The sequence below is a fragment of the Bos javanicus genome, chromosome 9, assembly GCF_032452875.1.
Source record: "Bos javanicus breed banteng chromosome 9, ARS-OSU_banteng_1.0, whole genome shotgun sequence".
Lineage (NCBI taxonomy): Eukaryota > Metazoa > Chordata > Mammalia > Artiodactyla > Bovidae > Bos > Bos javanicus.
Genome location: NC_083876.1, coordinates 96481436 through 96502475, shown reverse-complemented (window position 1 = coordinate 96502475; position 21040 = coordinate 96481436). Strand labels below are relative to the sequence as shown.

The 21040-nt window shown below is 50.5% G+C and overlaps 1 protein-coding gene across 1 annotated transcript in view; it reads right to left on the bottom strand.

The window, feature by feature from the left end:
* SLC22A3 (solute carrier family 22 member 3) overlaps nt 1–18211 on the bottom strand; it is a 97115-nt gene extending 78904 nt beyond the window's left edge. Inside the window, exon 1 of the mRNA XM_061428483.1 lies at nt 17722–18211. Coding sequence (XP_061284467.1) covers nt 17722–18153 — 432 coding nt within the window. The 5' untranslated portion in view covers nt 18154–18211. The remainder of the gene's footprint in view (nt 1–17721) is intronic.
* Between the last annotated feature and the right edge of the window lie 2829 nt (nt 18212–21040).

Here is a 21040-nt window from a genome sequence, read left to right as displayed (position 1 = left end):
AGATCAAACCAGTCAATCCTAAAGGAAATCAACCCTGAATATTCACTGGAAGGACTGACACTAAAGCTGAAGCTCCAATACTTTGGCCACCTGTTGTGAAGAGCTGACTCACTGGAAAAGACCCTGATCCTGGGAAAGACTGAGGGCAGGAGGAAAAGGGGGTGACAGAGGATGAGATGGTTGGATGGCATCACCAACTCAATGGACATGAGTTTGAGCAAACTCCAGGAGATGGTGAAGGACAAGGAAACCTGGTGTGCTGCAGTCCATGGGGGTCACAAAGAGATGGGCATGACTCAGTGACTGAACACCAATCAACCAATGAACATCACCAGCACATCATGGGAATCGCTCTGATAGTGAGCTGACGAGGTAGTAAAGTCTTGTACTGTTTTCCGTTACAGATACACCTTGTCATACTGCACTTTGCAGACACTATGTTTTTTAACAAATCGAAGGTCTGTGATAAACTTGTATCAAGCGACTCTTTCGGCACTATTTTTCCAACAGCATCATTTATTAAGGCATGTACACTGTTTTTTAGACATAATGCTATTGTACACTTAATAAACTACAGTGTACTGTAAACATAACTTTTATATGCAACTGCAAAACCAAAAAAACTGTTTCTAACTTGACTGCAATATTTGATGAATTTTGGTGGTCTGGAACTGAACCCACATTGTCTCCAAGGTGCGTGTGTCCTTATGAGTTACATTTTTTCATAACAGTGTGGAAAACATTAGCATGCATTATTCACATGATGCTTTGAAGCATTCATGAATTCTGACCTGACTGGGAAGGTTTAACAAGTAAACACAGGCATTCAGGGATGGTTTATCAATACACTCTATCAGGCTCTGAGGGCTGGGTGGTTAATGGATGGAGTCATCGCTGCCAAAGTCAAGAAGCAAGGCAGGATGAAGTCTTCAGGCTGAACATCTCCTGAGAGCATCTGCTTTCCAAGTAGGCACTTGGTAATCAGAGCAACGGTGGGGATAACAAATGACCTGACAGTTCAGTTACTTCAGCATTTTACTAAATAGAAGACTTATGCAGACCTTCTCCAGATTTGGGATCCAGGGTTCCTGGAAGCGTGCAGGAGCCCAGCAGTGCCCATCCGTTTAAATGTGCTTGGCTTCTGAACACATTGGACGGAACAGCCGGAGTGAAACGGGAGACGGTTTGGGACGCACAGAATGAGCACAACGATGAAATGTGAACTGGAGACTCTGGCAGCAGGTCCCTAAGGAGGGTGAGTCCTGCTCCCCGCGGGGGCACAGGTGGCACTCTGGGCTCCAAGCGAGAGCAGGAGCGAGGTGGGGGTGAGCAGCGGCCTGGGGTCTCCAGAGGCCGCGGTGGGGACAGAGGGGACTGGCGGCGGGGAGAGAGAGTGAAAGCTGAGAACCTGGAGGCCATCGGACCGACAACCCTGCGAAGAAGTGTACTGACGCGGGGGAATGCGAGTCCTCAGCTGGGGGAGCTAACAGACACCGGGAGGGTGCTGTGTAGACCAGACACACTGCAGCGTATTTGTGCCGCATGTGTGTGTGCGCGCGCGCACGCTCAGCCGTGTTCAACTCTTTGTGATCCCACGGACTGTAGCCCGCCAGGCTCCTCTGTCCATGGGGATTCTCCAGGCAAGAATACTGGAGTGGGTTCCCATGCCCTCCTCCAGGGCATCTTCCCCACCCAGGGATCGAACCCGCGTCTCTGGCGTCTCTGGCACTGGCAGGCGGATTCTTCAGCACTGAGCCACCTGGGGAGTCCTGCAGGGTATTTAAGTGCAGCAGCCAGGCTCGTGGAGGGACAGGGTGGGAGTGGAGGGTAGCAATGCCTGGGACGGGGGCAGGACTCTGCACAAGGGGAAGCGAGACGCCTTCTTCGGGATGCGGTGATTCCGTCGTGATGCGTCAGCAGGAGGAAAGGGTGGGAGCCGACGCGGGTGCCTTCCGTATTCTGTTGGCAGCACACGGAATGAAGACTTCCGCTTCCCGGAAATGTAACCCGAGGGTCTTAGCCCAGCGTGAGCGGCCAGGGTGGGGGCGGGGAGGGGCAGGCTGGCAGTTCGAGGGGAACAGAGGAACGGGGTGAGGGACGCGGAGGGTTGGCGGGCCGGCCAGAAGGAGCTGAGGCCTGAGGGCGAGCAGGATGGAACCCCGCCCGAGATGTACAGTGCGGGTCCCCCATGGCCCTGGCGGCAGAACTGGATCTGGAATCGAATCCAGAGAACAGGAAGGAGGGGATGGGGGCTGCAGAAGGAGGGATCCGGCCTGCGAGCTGGAGGAGCGGGAGGAGGGAGCCCCACCTCCTGGAAGGGGTATCTTGTGTGCTAAGTCGCTTCAGTCGTATCCAACTCTTTGTGACTCTATGGCCTTCCAGGCTCCTCTGTCCATGGGATTCTCCAGATGAGAATACTGGAGTGGGTTGCCATGGCCTCCTCCTGGGGATCTTCCCTATCCAGGGGTCAAACCTGTGTCTCTTGGGTCTCCTGCGTTGGCAGGCGGGTTCTTTACCACTTGTGCCACCTGGGAAGCCCCAGTGTACCTTGTCACATAGTTTTTAAAAAATCACTAATATTAAACAATGTAACCTGGATGATGCAAAATATGTGGTTACTAGACACATTAACAGACTCTAGCTATTAAAAGCTGCTGCTGCTGCTGCTAAGTCGCTTCAGTTGTGTCCGACTCTGTGCGACCCCACAGACAGCAGCCCACCAGGCCCCGCTGTCCCTGGGATTCTCCAGGCAAGAACACTGGAGTGGGTTGCCATTTCTTCCGCCAATGCATGAAAGTGAAAAGTGAAAGGAAGTCGCTCAGTCATGTCTGATTCTTCGCTTCGAGACCCCATGGACTGCAGCCTACCAGGCTCCTCCATCCATGGGATTTTCCAGGTAAGAGTACTGGAGTGGGGTGCCATTGCCTTCTCCGTATTAAAAGCTAGGTCAGATGAAATCTTAGTTCCTGTAAATGGAGCAATCGCCTTTTTGATGATTCAGATCAAGGATGGCAATTATAGGTTTCCCATATCCATTCCACCTGCTTTGTGTTCTGACCCTGAACTGGGTGAAGCAGTCCTTTTATGGGAAGACTTTCCAGGCGGGGCGCATGTGGTGCCTGAGGTTTCTATCCCCCCTCCCCAGACTGTCTTCTCTGAACAAGGTCCCCTTATTTTCTGACAACTAGTAAAGCAACTTTAGGTAAGAGATCATCAATAAAGTTCTTTCAGGGGCTTCCCTGGTGGTCCAGTGGTTAAGAATCTGCCTTGAAATGCAGGGGACATGGGTTCGATCCCTATTCAGGGAACTAAGACCCAGAACAGCCAAAAAGAGAAAATAAAAACTCTTGCTGGTTCAGACATCAAAAATACCTTTTCCAGCTCTCTCATCCTGCAGCTCATGACAGGGGGTGAGTTACTTAATCCCTCTGCACCTGCCTTCCCCACTCTACAAAACAGGGATAACAAACCATGCCTGATGGTGTGTGCAAGGATTAAATGAGCTGACCATTTACTGTATTTTAATGTCATCTGGTCATTTTCTTCTTAGAAGAAAGTTTCTAAGCAGGAAAGTTGTGTCAATAACTCTACGGTTATACATAGTACATTGTTAGTTGCTCAGTCATGTCCAGCTCTTTGGGATCCCATGGACTGTAGCCTGCCAGCCTCCTCTGTCCATGGGATTCTCCAGGCAAGAATACTGGAGTGGGTTGCCATTTCCTCCTCCAGGGGATCTTCCCGACCCAGGGATTGAACCTGAGTCTCCCGAGTTGCAGGCAGATGCTTTACCGTCTGAGCCACCGGGGAAGCCCGTGTAGCACGTTACGGTGTGACTTTTCGTCCTTCCTTGGTGTTAAGTCACGTTCATGGTTTACATTTTAGTGTCTATTCAATGTCAAGAGAACTGGGTTGCTTAATTTATAGAGCAACTTAGCCCAAATTTACCTCAACCCCAATCTGAACCTCAACAGTCACAATTCCTGACCCATTGTCACGGCTCTGCTCTCATTTCTTAGATTTCAGGGGCCAAAGGGAGTCATTCGGTCTTTTCTCTGAGGCCAGGTTCTCATGACAGGACAAGCAAACTGTGACAGTATGAGGCCGCGGCAAACTGTCCCAAAATACGAAGCAAATTTGTCTCCTTGACCCAGCAGAACAGAAGCACGAGCCCCACTGGTGGCCTTCTCCCCAGAGCCTTTTTAGGCAGATGTTTTCTGTCCACGTTTATTGAAAGATTTCTGGTACTTGTGAAGAAAACGCACAATAGAGAGTTTCATATTAGAATGGTACTGTAGTTCTTTTCCAAATCTCTCACACAAGCTGGGGCTGGAGAAGAGGAAGTGGGCAGAGCTGTGGCCCTGCCAGGGAGTGCCAGGGGGCCATAACCCGCCCAGACCCACACAGCCCGAGGGAGCTGAAGCAGTGGAGGCTCAGACGTCCTGCCAAAGCGTGTAGCTCCAAGGAGTCTATTGTGGGTCGTGTCTTAGTCTTTATAACTGAGCTCCAGCTATACCAGCTCCAGGGAGTGGATCCCTTGGGGCGGGAATCTCACTGTTCTGTCCACCAAAGTCTTCCCTCGGGCATTCCCAGGCCAAAGCTGCCTCTCAGAGTGGACAGAGAGGCCCACGCTCAATATCTGTAACCAGGGAGGGGCAGACAATGGCTATGCATGCGTTCTGTGCATAATCTCCCATCAGAACTCCATAAATGCAATCATTCCCTTTTTTTTGTGAGAACCCGAGCTCGGAAAAGTCTCAATCTAGGAAATCCGCCCATGCTCACACACCTAGTGAGCCTGTGTTCTTAGCCACTCACTTGCCTTAGAGAGAGGCCACACTGAACCAGTTCTGGTCTAAAATTTGATCATTTATTCAATTTTGCAACAATAAATGGTCACTAGCTAACTTTCTACAGCTGATAAATACAAAGGTAGCTTTATTTCATTTTGTAATGCACTTGGTTTGGTTTAAAAATCAAAATTCTTCTGGAAGTGCCCTTTTCTGGTTGTTCAGTTGCTCAGTCATGTCCAACTCTTTGCAACCCCATGGGCTACAGCCTGCCAGGCTCCTCAGTCCATGGGATTCTCCAGGCAAGAATATTGGAGGGGGTTGCCTTGCCCTTCTGCAGGGGATCTTCCAGATCCAAGGATCAAACTCGAATATCTTACATCTCCTGCATTGGCAGGTAGGTTCTTTACCACTAGTGCCAGCTGGGAAGCCCAAAGTGTTCAGTTCAGTCGTGTCCAACTCTTTGTGACTCTATGGACTGTAGCCCCCCAGGCTCCTCTGTCCATGGGATTCTCCAGGCAAGAAAACTGGCGTGGGTAGCCATTTCCTTCTCCATGGGGAAGACCCTGTATATATACATGCTGGACAGGGGATCATGGTCCTCCTATGGCAACGCTGGCTGGTGGACAATAGGTGCCTCAGGTGGGTGTGTTACGACCATCATTACCACGTAGTTGAGACAGACACAGAAAGAGCAAGCTTCTCTGTGGGAATGGTTCTTGAACAATTTCCTTTACACTCCAGAAACTCTAAAACTTCTCTATTTGATTTTTTAAAAATCGATGCCAAAAAAAAAAAAATCGATGCCAAATTAAATGTGACTACTTTCCATTTTAGTGTTCTCCTCTCCCCCGGATATTTAATACAATTTAATGAACTGTCCACCGTGACTTCCCCATGAGGGTTTGCTTTGAAATCCTCGCTGGAGGACAATGTAAGAGCACTCGTTTCTCAATAAATGTCTCAAAACATTTCTCTTATTAAAGAAGTAGCCGTATTAAAAGCACACACTGTCTTCTCCGTGATCCTGAAACTCCCATAAATGTGCTACCATTGAGCTCAAGAGGTCCTGGGGCCTGGCCTTTCTGCTGGTGTCTGAGAGGCATCAGCTTACAGCATCCGTCCTGGGAGCAAGAGACACACATGTTGTCTTTCATCTTGTGCTGTCGGCCACATGCCGGGTCCAGCTGGCAGAGGCCCCGTGACATCAGATCCACCCTGTGCGTCCGAGGGGCATATGCCACCACTGGGAAAGGCGGCCGAGACATGACGCTGTCAAGCAGAGAGAATGATGAGAGGGCGTGCGCTGTGCTCAAGGTGGGGAGCCTTGATCGCAACTGGGAGCGGGCCCACCGACTTCACGTGAGCACCATCCAGACAATGGATGCTCTGGTATCTCCAGGGTTAGGGGGGCGGGGAGTGGTACCCTCAGGCTCCCGAGGAGGTGGGCTCTAACTCCAGAATCTTCATAACACGAAGAGCAAAAGCTTTCAAAGAGCTTGGGAGTCACCAATACCAAACTGTCTCATAGGTCCCCTGTCCTAAGAATCAGGACAACATTCTTCCCTCTGGGCAGCAGGACCTGCTGAGGCCCTGGCTCTATCTAAGTCTTTACGTGGGCTTCCCTGGTAAATCGGTTGGCAAAAAATCTGCCTGCAAAGCAGGAGACCCCAGTTTGATTCCTGGGCCAGGAAGATCTGCTGGAGAAGGGATAGGCTGCCCACTCCAGTATTCTTGGGCTTCCCTTGTGGCTCAGCTGGTAGAGTCCACCTGCAATGCAGGAGACCTGGATTCAATCCCTGGGTTGGGAAGATCCCCTGGAGAAAGGAACGGCTACCCACTCCAGTATTCTGGTCTGGAGAATTCCATGGACTGTATAGTCCATGGGGTCGCAGAGAGTCGGGTACGACTGAGCAACTTTCACTTTCACTACTTGGGTCTCTCACACTGGATACCACGGAGCTAATGGCTTTTCACTGAAAACTGCTATTTAACCAAATCTGTCTCTGTGTTACACAAGCAGTCATAAAATAAGCTTTTCACTTCATAAAAAATAAAATCGTGGTCTATACTATGATACACTACTAACTTGTCTTACAAGAAAAATCAAAGTGTTCTATTTTGATAACTGCTAAAATGCAACCCCCTCCAGTATTCTTGCCTGGACAGTTCCATGGGCAGAGCAGCCTGGCGTGCTGCAGTCCATGGGGTCACAAAAGAGTTGGACACGACTGAGCGACTGAACAACCACGACAATGTAGCTGATGCCAACCCAGGAAGCAAATGTCCCCTGCCCTTTGGAGGAGGAGCACAAGGTGGACGGTTTGCTGCTTCCTGCGTAGGAACCGGAAACGCCTAGCAAGAGGCGCGTCTCTCACCCCTCACCTTATTTGAAGTCTCCAAATTTTGTTCCTGAACCGTTTTCTAAGAAATAAGAAAACATAGTCTGCCACACTTATTTTCGGGTTTTATTACAAATAAATACAAGTTAACCACAAAACCCATAAAAGAAGGCTACTCCCAGTAACCTGTGCCAAGGTTCCCGTGTCTGGGATCAGAGCCCTTTGTACAACACCCACTTCACTGATTTAATCAGAGACTAGGATTCAAGCTTGTAGAAAATATTCTACAGAACCACCACACGCATCTAAGGACTTTTATTTTTCATTTCCCTGATCATAGGTTTTAAAGATAAGTTCTGAATCAGTCGTGCACTTTGAGGGATGTACTTGGTGGGGCCCATACTAGTCATACCATTGAAATGCAAGATTTTGTTGGAAAAAAAAAAAAATCACATTTATTTATTTATCTTCGTATGGGTCCCTCAACTGCATCCCTCATTGTTTTTCTCTAGTATTATACAAGCATCCACCCCCAAAATTATTAATACTTGGTTTATTACAAGCACAGAACAGTCAGAGCACAGTAATCCTTCAAAAGCCATGTTACCGAACTCACTCGGATAAAAAGTCACGCCAATCATCATTTACTATGCTTGTGTTATTGTCCTTCTAGAGGGCTGCACCGGGAACCTTAAGAAACTTGACTTTTTCCTTACAGAATAGAAGTAAGTTTCCTTTCTTGGCTATAGTTTAAGACAAAAAATGAGGAAAAATGGAAGGGGTTTTATTTTGTTCTGACAGGTGGGCAGTGTTCCCGCACCCCACCCCCGAAGGCCTTGGAGGGCTCAGCTGTGCGCCCTTGAACTGCTGGGAGCCGGCTCCGGGCGCCCCTCGCTGACCTGCACCCGGCACCTGTGCCCGGCTCGGCTGACGACACAGACGGGCCCGAAAGCGCCAGGACAGCTGAGAAAAGCCTACTCTGCATAGTGGACGTCAGCACCTAAAATTATGGCCCCGAGAGCCAGCGGTCCTCCTGCCGCATCCCCCAGTTAAGACTCAGGATGACAGAGACCCTGGCAGACAGGGGTCAGCGGTCGGGCTGCTGTCCCCCTGCTCCAGGAAGTTGGGGGGACTTCCTACAGGACCCCAGCCACCCCGTGATTCACCAGATCCCGTGGGCGTGAGGGAGAGGGAGACCCAAGCCCTGGAGGGTTAAGCTGTGAAGCAGCAGCACTGTACTTAATTAATTATTAATTAAGTTATTAATAAAGTAAGGACCTAGGAATAAATCCAGGGAATCTGTGTTTGTGCTTCCTACTGAAAAGTATAAAACATCGTGAATGATATTCAATCACACCTAAGAAAGTTCAGCAACACATCATGTTCAAATGACACCAAATACACCATGTTCAAAAATCAAAATTGTTAAAATGTCCATTTTTCTCTAAATTAACATACAGGATTAGTGCAAAAGTGAAGCAGCACTGTTGCAGGAAAGAGCTTATTATAATCTATGAAGGTCAAGTTCAGGGCTGGCCGAGCCAAAGTTCTAAAAGGGGGCACATTTGTCACTCAATCCCTTCCTCGTTTACTTCTTACTTTAACCAAGATTTTATTAAATGCCATTTGTGATTTCATCACAAATGTTTATTTAATAGCCTCCACCCTCAAGAAAGCTGCAGTCTGATTCAGCACACGGAGAGGGTGGTTGGGCAGAGGAAGGGGACCAGACCCCCCGGGTTGGGCAGGGGGAGGAGAGGAGGGGAGAAGGAGGTACATTTCTGGGACAGGTAACTCTTCGCTGCATCTTTGGGCTTCCAGGTGGCTCAGACAGTAAAGAATCTGCCTGCCAATGCAGGAGACACAACAGGCGCAGGTTCGATCCCTGGGTTCAGAAGATCCCTGGAGGAGGGCATAGTAACCCATTCTAGTATTCTTGATGGAGAATCCCATGGACAGAGGAGCCTGGAGGGCTACAGTCCGTGGAGTTGCAAAGCGGCGGACACAATTGAACACACAGCATAGATGCATCTTTACATTAAAAAAAAAAAAAATGCACCAGCCTCAAAAAGAAAGAGGAAAGGTATTTGGAGAAAAGGAAGCGGCATACTCACAGCCCAGGGAGGACAACCAGGCATGTCCTGGAGGGGCTGCAGGAGGGAAGCCTGCAGAGGAGGGGGCCTGCAGGGCCCTTGGACAAGGTCATGGTGACCTTGTATACAGACCAAGACAGGGACCGTCTTGAAGGAACCAGCTTCCCTACCATTGCACCAGGTGCTGGCAGCCTCTAAGAAACACAACAAAATGTGTATTTGTCAGGGGAGGCTCAAACCACTCCCCAAATCTTGGTGGCTTCACATAAGACAGTTTACATTCCACAGTCTCACGAAGAGGAGATAAAGGGGAGGAAGATAGGGGCCCCTCTTCCTGCAGGCTTCAAGATCTGCACCCCATCCCGTTAAGGACCTGGCCCTCTCTGGGGGCCCTGGCATTCTCTGCACACAGATGAGGGGAGGAAGGAAGAGGGGAGACTGCGAGGAGGAAGGTTTTCTTGCCTCCAGGTATAAACACATACCTCTCTCAACATCACTGACCAGAACTCCATCACAGGACCACCTCCACCCCGAGCTGCAAGGGGAGCTGGGAAATACAGCTTTGCTGTGCGTCTCAGTGGAAAAGGACACGGTACTCTCGGCCTCAGTGGAAATCAGTGCCCGTTAACATAGAAGGTAAGTTTATTAGTGATGTATTGCACTTAACCAGAGGCCAGCAAGCTACAGCTCCAGGGCCAAGTCTGAACCAGCAACTATCTCCTCTCTCCCTCCCCCACCCCCATCCAGCTCAAGACTCTATAAGTTAACAGGATCCAATTTTTGAGCATCCCTTAGGGCCAGGCACGGTGATAGGCACTCTACATGGGTATGGCGGGGCAATCACTAAGGAAAGTGTTACTGGGTGTGTGTGTGTGTTAGTCACTCAGTTATGTCCAACTCTGTGCGACCCCATAGACTGTAACCTGCCAGGCTCCTCTGTCCATGGAATTCTCCAGGCAAGAATACTGGAATGGGTTGCCATTTCCTTCTCCAGGGGATCTTCCTGATCCAGGGATTGAACCCAGGTCTCCACCACTGCAGGCAGCTTCCTTACCATCTGAGCTACAGGGAAATTTCTTGTGTGTGTGTGTGGCACTGGGCAGCTTATAGGATATTACTTCCCCAACCAGGGACTGAAGCTGGGCTAAGGCAGTGAAAGCACCAGGTTCTAACCACTGGACTGCAAGGGAATTCCTAATTACGTCCTTTCTAGAGCTGAGGAAACTGAGGCTCAGGCAGGTTCTGCGATTTGTCCTTAAAAGTGGAAACATGGAGCAGCTGGGCTTTAGGCTGAGATCTCTCTGACCCCAAAGGACAGGGATGTTCTTTCCATTATATCAGGGTGGCCAAAAAGTTCGCTTGGGTTTTTCCATGCGATGTTACAGAAAACCGCCTTATGCCTAGGGTCTTTAACCCGTACATAACAAAGTACAGACATCCATGCCTTATCTGTTGGCCATCCCCTGTGGTTGCACCCCTGTCTGTGCCCAAAGCCCCACCCCATGGTGCACCAAGATTCCCAGAGAGTGTGGTGCAGCTGTGGGCACCTCATTCCAATCAATTATAGGGTTTTACTGTCAGCTGCCTGTCTCTGGAGACCCCCAAGCTTTCTGCAAGTACACCGCAGCACTTCATCAGATAAAGCGTGGGACTCCCGGTTGAGGAAAGGTCTGCAGAGTGTCTGGGGGAGCTGGCACTCGCTTCAACCACACATAGGCTGTTCCACCCACGAGGATCTTGTCACGGTCCTCATGTGGTCTCGGGGCCACCTGCAAGGGCCTCACACGTGTGTGAACGATGAAGATTCCCGAACACCACTCCCATCTTTTGAGTCCACGTCTGTGGGTGGGTCCCAGGAATATCCATCAGTCACTGATCCGGGGACATTTGAATGGCTACAAATAAATAAGGATGAAGGTGACAGCGTGTGCACATGCAACATTTTCCTCCTCATAGATTCTTCTCGGGCTCCTCCTTGTCCCCCGAGGCGGTGGTCAAGGTCAGTGCTTTGATTCAGCCCCAGTCAATCAGAAGAAGGCATCCCTTCACCACACCTGTCACCACTTTCGGCCTTTTGCTATCTCGGGGCAAGTCTCTCTGCCAGGCCCTGAGCTCATGGGAGACTTAGCCATCTTTGTACACCAGCCTAGTCAGCGCTTAGCATATGTTGTTGTTTAGTTGCTAACTCGTGTCTGACTCTTTTGCGACCCCCACAGACTGCATCTCTCCAGGCTCCTCTGTCCATGGGATTCTCCAGGCAAGAATACTGGAGTGGGTTGCCTTTTTCTCCTCCAGGGGATCTTCCCGACTCAGGGATTGAACCTGCGTCTATTATGTCTCCTGCATTGGCAAGGTGGGTTCTTTACCACTGTGCCACCAGGGAGGCCTGCCCAGCATATAGTAAATGCTAAATAAATTTCAATTGAGCTGTCATTGGTAATATAATAAATAAGTTGCCAGAAGAAAGCAGGAGATGAGCTTTTGTGTTCTCATCTCTTTTGGCTCTAGGTTCATACACACATCACTGCATGGACCTGCTTGGCCATTCTGCGGCCAACACCAAGCTGCAGACACACACCGGGATGACTGCTCACTCATTAAGCTCAACCAACACACACACAAATGCCAAACACATAACAAACAACAAGTGAGACATTTGGAACATCTTTGGGGATGTGAATTACCAAACATAAAATATAGAGTTGGGCTTCCTTGGTGGCTCAGATGGTAAAGAATCTGCCTACCAATGCAGGGGACCCAGGTTTGATCCCTGGGTTGGGACGATCCCCTGGAGAAGAGAATGGGTACCCACTCCAGTATTCTAGTCATATGTAAAACATTTAAAGAAACCGAAAAACAGAAACACAAAAATGAGCAAACGATAAGAGACTAGCAATACACGACCAGGGATATTTGAAGGATAAAAAATATGACTTTGGTAAATGAAAAAGATAAGGGCTGAAATACAAAACTTCAATGAACGCATTAAACAGCAGATTTGATAGTGCTAATAGAAACATTGTGATGTGGAAGATAAGTCTGAAAAGCTTCCTGAACATACAGATACTGAAATGGGAAATATGAGAGAAAGGTTAAGAGTCATGAAGGACAGATAAAGAAGGTTCAACTTAAGTTTAATTAGAATTTCAGAAAGAAAGAGTAGAAACTAAGAAATGAAGAGATAATGGTTGAGAATATTCCAGAACCCGCCAAAGAACTAAAAATTGCAGTTAAAGAAAATACAATTGGTTCATTCAAGAGCTATTTACTGAATGCCTACTATATGCCAGGGACCTTTTAGAAGCAATGTATACTAAACTAGATAAATACAAAAAATACCCACCTAGACACAACCCAAGAGAAAAGGACAATTAGACTAACAACAGGCTTTTCAAAAGCAAAAATGAGAGCTACGAGGCAGAGTTCACATCCTGAAAGGGCTGCTGCTGCTGCTGCTGCTAAGTCACTTTAGTCGTGTCTGACTCTGTGGGACCGCATAGATGGCAGCCCACCAGGCTCTGCCGTCCCTGGGATTCTCCAGGCAAGAACACTGGAGTGGGTTGCCATTTCCTTCTCCAATGCATGAAAGTGAAACATGAAAGTGAAGTCACTCAGTCATGTCCGACTATTAGCGACCCCATGGACTGCAGCCTACCAGGCTCCTCTGTCCGTGGGATTTTCCAGGCAAGAGTAGTGGAGTGGGGTGCCATTGCCTTCTCTGCCTGAAAGGGCTAAGGAAAAATAACTGGCAAAATAACACTATTTACCTGGCAGAACTATCTTTCAAGAATAATGGTGAAATGACATTTTCATAGAAACAAAAGTGGAGAACATTCACCATCAAGAGATACAAACTAAATAAAAATGTTTTAAAGATGTACATGAAAAAAAAGCAGGGAAAGTGAAACGGCATGGAATGATGAGTAGACGAGGGCAAGTGTGAACCAAACATACATGATTTGCACAAAATCCATAAATTAACAATGAAAGAACAAACCTAGAATATTGGCTACTAATGCCTGTGATACAGGAGGGACTGAATCAAAGTGTTTAAGATCCCAGATTGTTTAGGAGAAGGTTGCAGTATTCAATTCGGACTCAGTTAAGTAAACTTGGTAAAATTTCAGGGGTAACCACTGAAAGAATAGAAATGAAGAATCTAAATTCTACAACAAGGACCTACCGTACAGCACACGGAACTATATTCAATATCCTGTGGTAGGCTACAATGGAAAAGAATATGAAAAAGAATTTAAGTGCTTCCCTGGTGGCTCAGACGGTAAAGCGTCTGCCTGCAATGCGGGAGACCCAGGTTTGATCCCTGGGTCGTGAAGATCCCCTGGAGAAGGCAATGGCGATCCACTCCAGCACTCTTGCCTGGAAAATCCCATGGACAGAGGAGCCTGATAGGCTACAAGGCTACAGTCCATGGGGTCGCAAAGAGTCAGACACGACTGAATGACTTCACTTCACTTCACTTCACATGTATAACTGAATCGCTTTGCTGTACAGTAGAAATTCGTTGTAAATTAAGTATATACCAATAAAATAACTTTTTATTTATATTAAAAAATATAATGAAAGTAAAAAGAAATAAAAAAGGAGAAATATAAAATGAACAGTGCCACAGTTGATCCTTTGAAATAATAACAAAATAGATGCTCTGGTGAGGTTGATTCAGAGAAAAAATAGGGAAGGCACACATCATGTTAAAAATAAAAACAATAGAAAAGTAAGACCTTCCCCAAGGGCCCAGAGCAAATCAGAAACTCAGCTCGGAATAAACCAGGAGCCTGGCTAACCTCCACTCTCCGGTATTCACAGCAGCGTGTCTCCACACTGGTGGGACAGCAAGGACCAGACACTCACGGCTCTAATCTCTGAGGTTGGGCGCCTGTCCTGGGATGGATGCGCAAGAAGCAGAGCAGAGACAGAGAAACACCAGGGCAGCCCCCAAGATCAAAGCAGGCTCCGCTTTCTTCAGTGGGGCAGCCACTGCCCTCAAATTTACTTTCATGTTTTATGTGTGGGAGAAAGAATAATCTAGAAAGGGCAATTCAATCTGTTTTTAATGGTGCTCTGAAGCCTTGATCCTAGTTCGAGAGGAATGCCCACCAAGCAAGTATTTCAAAGCCTCAACATCAGTTTCAAAGACTTACTCCCTGGGGAAGAAACTGAAATATTTGGGTGGCGAGGGCCTGGACTTGTCCGCAACACATGATGCTTTCTTCCGCCCAATGTCTGGCAACCAGATAAGGCTGAGATTCAGATACTGGACAAGTTTGTGCTGAGGACCTTCAATGTAGGTGAAAAACCCACTGCATCGCCTAGAGCGGGATAAACAGGAGGGAGAGCTGGACTAAAACAGCCCTGCACTTGGCACTGACTCCTGACTTCACTCCTTGGCGCCTGTTTCACTTTGGAAGATGAAGAAAGGGATGGCTGAGGTTGAAGTGCCCATTCTGCAGCGTTCACGCGGGGAGCACAGACAGCCATTCCCACGACAGGGAAGACAGCCGCCCCATCTGCATCGTATCATGTTCCCGACACAGCGAAACGAAACAAAATGATACGCTGGTCAGTGGAGACCAGGATAGTAACTAGTAAACAGGGACGTTCAACAAGATTTCTTGCAGGTTCTGAAGTGTGAGCAATCCGGGATCGTGTTGCTTGGACCCGTTCCAAGGACTCCGAGCGCTGCCTGGCCCAAAGGAGACTGATTCACAATCAAGACCCCCTGGATCCAGACCCAACTTGGCTACGTGGAAGGTCTGGGACCCTGGGAGGTCCCTTCATATTCTCTTGCCTCAGGCTCCCCTTCTGCAAAGATGGGACAATGCTCTCTTTCCCACAATGGTGCAAGGATTAAATATGACAGCCATAGGGGGTCATTCTGGAATCTGAGCTCCCCTTCCACCTTCTGAGCTCTCCCAATTCACCCTCCCTTTCCATGATTAATACAATAGATTTTTAAGTCCTTGAAAACACACTGTGTACACGGTGTGAGTCAGAGATAGAACTATAGTTCCTTTCATCACTCTGATAGAATATGAAAAATAAATCCTAATTGGACCACATGCAAAACCAAAGACAGCTGTGTATTAGCAGTGAAGAACTCTAAGAGGGAAGGAATTGTTCTAGATGCTGAACCTCCTGAACAGACTGAGGGCTTCCTCTCAAGAATCAAAACACTAAAAACAAACTAGAAGAAGCAAACAGTTTTGGACCAAAAGAAAAGGAAAAATAATCTCTAATATATTTCCAAAACTTGTCAGAGGCCTTAAGAGAGGATTCTGGATAACATTTTCGTTTTCCTTGAAGATTTTTGTCATTGTGCTGATCACGCTGAGAATAGCCATCCAGTGATGTCACTGATGGCGCTGGTAGGACTACAAAGGGCTGAATCCAACCCCTGATACTACAGACGAGAATGCTAAGCCCGGAGAGGTCAAGCAATCCACCCAAGCCACACAGCCACCTGGACGCAGTCCCAGGTCCTGATGTGTGGTGCTCTCATCTTCCACAGTGCCTTTTTGAGCATCGTAAGACTTCATAACCTCTTTTGAAATAACCCTGGAAGGCTTGAGACAAGCCTGGGAGTCCAGAATAAGGCATCTGAGGTTAGATATCACAACGTCTCTCTTCTCTGATGTGCATGGGTCATGTGTTCAGGGAAACCCCCCTGCAGTGTGTGTGCCTTTTGCTTTTAAGGCTCATTTTTCATTCTTCATTTGAGATTCATGTCTTCAAGAATCAGGTGTCTACTCTCCAAGGGGCATCTGCTGGTTTGCTTGGAAAGTAGCATTAAGCAGTCATGCTGGATGCAATAGAAGCAGCCACTTTGGATGCAACTCGAAGGAAGTACTGGTGATAATACCCTTTCCCACGGCCATTCATTTCAAGAGTGAAATCCATAACACCATCAGCCTATAAAGCAAGTCCTGATGGTGACCCACAAATTAGGTAGAAATTAAAGCATCCCAGACACACACTGATATGGCCTGGCCGGGGTTTGATCTCTATAGCTCTTAGCAGAGGACTTTACACAGTGTGTTCACACACAGAGCATGCATAACCTCAAAGATCGACAACCCCAACACCAGAAAGATGTGGTCACCCGACCAAAGAACACTGTTAACAGGCAGAAGAGGCACTGCAAACCCTGAAGCCAGTGTTTTCCCCCATTATTCAAAGAGGTCCTTAAACACTCCTCCTGACAATCAATTAAAGACATTTTCCCCCCCAAATTGCCTGGGCACATTCAATCATTTGTTAGAAATTCAATTGATCTGTGATTGCAAACAAAGTTCAGTAAAACTGCTCATCCCATCCACCCAAGCTCAGTGGGTCCCTGAGGTTAGAGCCAACCAAGATAAAGATGCAAACTGCCAGACCAGGGTAGAGACAGTCCTGCCACCAAGGGAGAGGGCACCTAACCTGCAATGCCCTGCTTCCTTGTGAAAGTGAAGTCGCTCGGTCGTATCCAACTCTTTGCAACCCAGACGTACCCAAAGAGCCTGTGGAGACTGCCAGCACCAGCTACCCCAACCGTGAGGAGTGCCCCCACCCGGCGCCCAGCAGCCACCCACAGTACATGGGGTGTTCACTCTGCATGCTTTGGGGGGCGGATTTTTTTTTTTAATTCAAAACCTCAGCTTTCCCAACTTCTCTCAAATGTTGCTCTTTGCCCCAAAGGAGTTTTTACCAAAATCATGCTCCCAGGATAGCCTCGACCTTTGTCCTTTTGCATTTCAGATAATCACGTGGGTGGCTCTGCCTTCAAACTTAGATTTCTCCTTTTTTTGCCGGCTGGAGACCACCAGCCAGCTCCGTGTCGCTCGCCCCAGACTCTGCGGTTCTCTACCCGCACGTCCACACGTCCCTTCCGACTACTTGCTCACACACAGCTCAGAGATAACGCGCATCCCATTGGATGCTCGGATCCCCAAGAAGGCGTGAGCGAAGTATCTTAGCCCTCGGCTTCTAGGGCAGTTTTCGTTCACCCTTGCAACCAAAGCTGCTGCTGCTAAGTCGCTTCAGTCGTGTCCGACTCTGTGCGACCCTATAGACGGCAGCCCACCAGGCTCTGCCGTTCCTGGGATTCTCCAGGCAAGAACACTTGAGTGGGTTGCCATTCCCTTCTCCAATGCATGAAAGCACCTCTCCATTAACACGGAATTCTCCAGGCCAGTAGCCTTTCCCTTCTCCAGAGATTCTTCCCAACTCAGGGATCGAACCCAGGTGGTCCCACATTGCAGGCGGATTCTTTACCTGCTGAACCAGGGAAGCCCCGTCAACTCCCTAGCAGAGTGGGAAGAAAAGCCACAACCCCGGGGCGGGCAGTTGCGACGCAGCCCTTCCGAGTGCAGGATGAAGCAGGCGGGGGCCCGGAGGTAACCGACTGGTCTCAGCCTCCGCGCACCGTCCCGGCGGCCGGCTTGCTGGGCTCCCGGCCTCCGCGGGGATCCGCGCGCCGCCCGCCGCCGCCGGGCCCCTTACCTCGCTGACGATGGTCGAGTGGGCCTGGGCGTACCGCCAGCCGTCCCGGCACTGCACGAGCGGCGCGGAGCGGTTGGGGAAGGCGGCGAGCGGGTCGGCGCAGCTCAGCGCGCCGGGGGCGGCGCTGGCGTTGGCCGCCTCCAGGAGGTAGCGCTGGCAGCGGCCGTCGCCGCGGCCCTCGGGGGACGCGGGGCCGGGGGACGCGGGCGCCGTGCGGTTCCACTCCTCCTCGGGGCTCCAGCCGCAGCGCTCGGCCAGCGCGGCGGCGCTCGGCCCGCGGCACCAGTAGTGGTCGGGCCGGCTGCCCAGGAAGACCACGCCGACGAAGAGGAAGGCGAAGGTGACGCCCGTTAGGCACAGCAGCAGGAACACGCGCCGCTGGAAGCGCCCGAACTCGCCGGCCCGCTGCAGCGCCTCGTCGAAGGACGGCATGGTGCGCTCGCCCGCCTCCCCCGAGCGCGTCTGCCGCCCGCCGCCCCGGGCCGCCGAGTGACCCGCCGGCCGGCCGGCCGCCTCCTCCGCCCCGGCCGCCTCCCCCGCGCTCCCCGCCTCACGCCCCTGGGCGCCGCGCCAGCGGACGGCGCTCCTCGGGCCCCGGGGCCCCCGCTTCTCGCCCCCGGGGGCGTGGGGAGTAGGGGGGCGTCCGCGGAGGTCCGGGCCGAGCTCCCCCGGGGGACGCCGCCGCGGGGCCGGGGTGGGCGCGCGGCCGGGCCCGGGTGGCGCGGCCTGGCGGAGCGCCACCGCGCGCCGGGGACCCGGCCCAAGACTGCGAGTGACGCGCGCAGCCTTCCCGGGCTGGCGCGCGGCTCCATTCGGTCCCTGCCAGCAGCCCGGTCCGCGGGCGGGCCTGGGTCGGGCTTCCAGACAAGGAAGTTCCAGGGCCACCTAACGACTCCCGGGCTCCTGGAACTCGCTTCTCGAGGGTCCCGGCTGCAACCTGGTGGAGGGACCGAGGACGCCCGCGCTCCGGGTCCCACTCCTGTGACCCGGGGAGCCCCCCCCACCCCTCCAGGCCTCCTCCTCTCGGTGCAGAGCCGCCCCGCGCGACCCCGAGGCCGGGCAGCCAGGTCCCAGAATAGTGAACCGATTGCAGAACTTGGACTCCGCGAGGTTAGATTTTTGGCGACATCTCAGATATTGTCCACCTTTCAAAAGGAGCAGCTGGGCAGCCCACAGAGGCTGAGCGTCTTGTGCAGAGTCCTGGAGTTCCAAGTGAGAAGGGACTTCAGACGCTTACAGGTTGCTTTAGCCAAGGCCACTTCTCTGCCTGAAACCGCCTGAAAAAGCGTGCTTGCTGACTGCTTTGAAAGGCTGTTTTTAGCCTCCTGACTTTTCTCACAAGGGTTGGCAGAGCTGCCTCCGGTCTAGGGTCCGGGCCTCTGCTAGGCGCCGAAGCGCTCCGATGCCTCCCCGGGCGGGTGAGAAGCCCCTTCTAGGCTGCAGCCTTCGCGTGTGCGGACCACACTGCGCTGTTAGCAGCCCCCGGCCTGCCCTGGCCTAGCCTCCCCCTTCTTGAGAATTTTCCAGCTCTCTCCCCAGACCCCCACCCCAGCTGTCCAAAAAGCTTCTACCCTTAGGTTTCTTTACTCGGAGGGCGGAGAAGCTGGTAGAGTGCAGGCTGACTTTTTTCTTTTTCTTTTTTTAATCCAGAATCAGGACAGGAGCCAGGCTGGCTGTTTCACCAGCTTGTGACCTTGGGCACCTTACTTGGCCAGTCCAGTCTTTTCATGTCAAATGAGACATCCCCTGTGGGCTTGCTGTGACAGTTGAACAAATTATTACATACGAAATGCCGGAAAAGTGGCGGACCCCTACCGTGCCCTTTGACAAGTTAGCGCTTAATCCTATTGTTCTTTGTTGCAGAGTTAATCCAGTCCACTGCAGGGATGCCCTAAGGCTTCCTGGTACTAGGAAGGATAAAACGCTTTGAAGGGGCACAAAGTCGGGGCTGAGTGAATGATCGCTCTGGCTCTCTTGATCGTTCTCGCATCCTTGATCCCAGCTGCTGAAGCAGGTTTCTCACTGAGTTAGCAGTGACTTCTGTGCATGCGTGTCTCACACTTGAGGGTGTAGTCCCTGTTATTGACTGCCCCCACCCCCAGGACCCCAGACTCAGTCTCTCCTCCTCCCACCCAGCTGCACCTCCCAGCTTGCCTTTTGGTGTAACCGTAACCCTGTCCTAGACTCCTAGATATCATCTCAACACCCCTCACTCCCCAGGCCTTTACTCCAATGTGCCTTCCCCTCATCCCTGCTTACCATCCCTCCACTCTTACACACACTTGTGCACATATACAGACAAGCCCGCAGCTCCCTTCCCTGCTTCATCTGTCTCCAAAGTGCTTATCACCATCTAACATATGTATCTTTTAACTCCTTTGCTTTATTCGTTTACTTTTGGCTGTGTCTTCCTTGCTGCATGCAGGCTTTCTCCGGTTGTAGAGAGAGATGGGGGCTACTCTCTAGTCGCAGTGGCTTATTTCGTTGTGGAGCCCCGCTCTAGGGCGCAAGGGCTTCAGGAGGTGCAGCTCGTGGGCTCAGCAGTCGTTGCATACAGGCTCAGTTGCCCCAGGGCATGTGGAATCTTCCTGGACCAGGGATTGAACCTGTGTCTCCTGCGTTGGCAGGCAGATTTTTAATCCCTGGACCACCAAGGAGGTCCTGTTGTATTTACTTGTTTTTCTGGTATCACCTGCCTAGGATGCAGGTTTCATGAGGACAGAAAGTTCTGCTTTGTTCATTTCTATCTTGTGACCCCCTAGATCATTGCTTGGTTATAGTAGTTGCTCTGTAAACATTTGTGGAATAAATGGATGCTTCCTGACACCACACCTTACACACACACACACACACACACACACACACACACGTATGGCTTCTTCTCTTCTACTCCACCACTGTCTTTGTCCACAGTGCCGTGGGGGCTCCTCACCCACAGCAGCTTTTCTGGGGTCAGCCCGCCCTCCTCACTGCCTTCCCACAGAGCAGCTCCGAGGTACTTCCTTGAAGGGCTTGCCTTGTTTCCAGATTAAACACTCATTTCTCACCCTCCCTTTCAAGATCCCAACCTATATCCGTAACCAAATTGTCCCCCCATGTGACAGCCAAACATAACACAACTTGCTAATCCTCCAATCCTTCCTTAACTTCCCTAAATCTGTCACACGAAGTTTCTTCTTACTGGCATTTTGCCCTCACATCCTCACAGCTATGGCCCAGCAAGTCCTGGGCAGAATGTCAGCACCCCCTCTGCTGAGTCCTCTGCAACTACTGCAACCGCCTTCTTCTCTAAGTCATGTCTGTGCTCTGAACACATCTA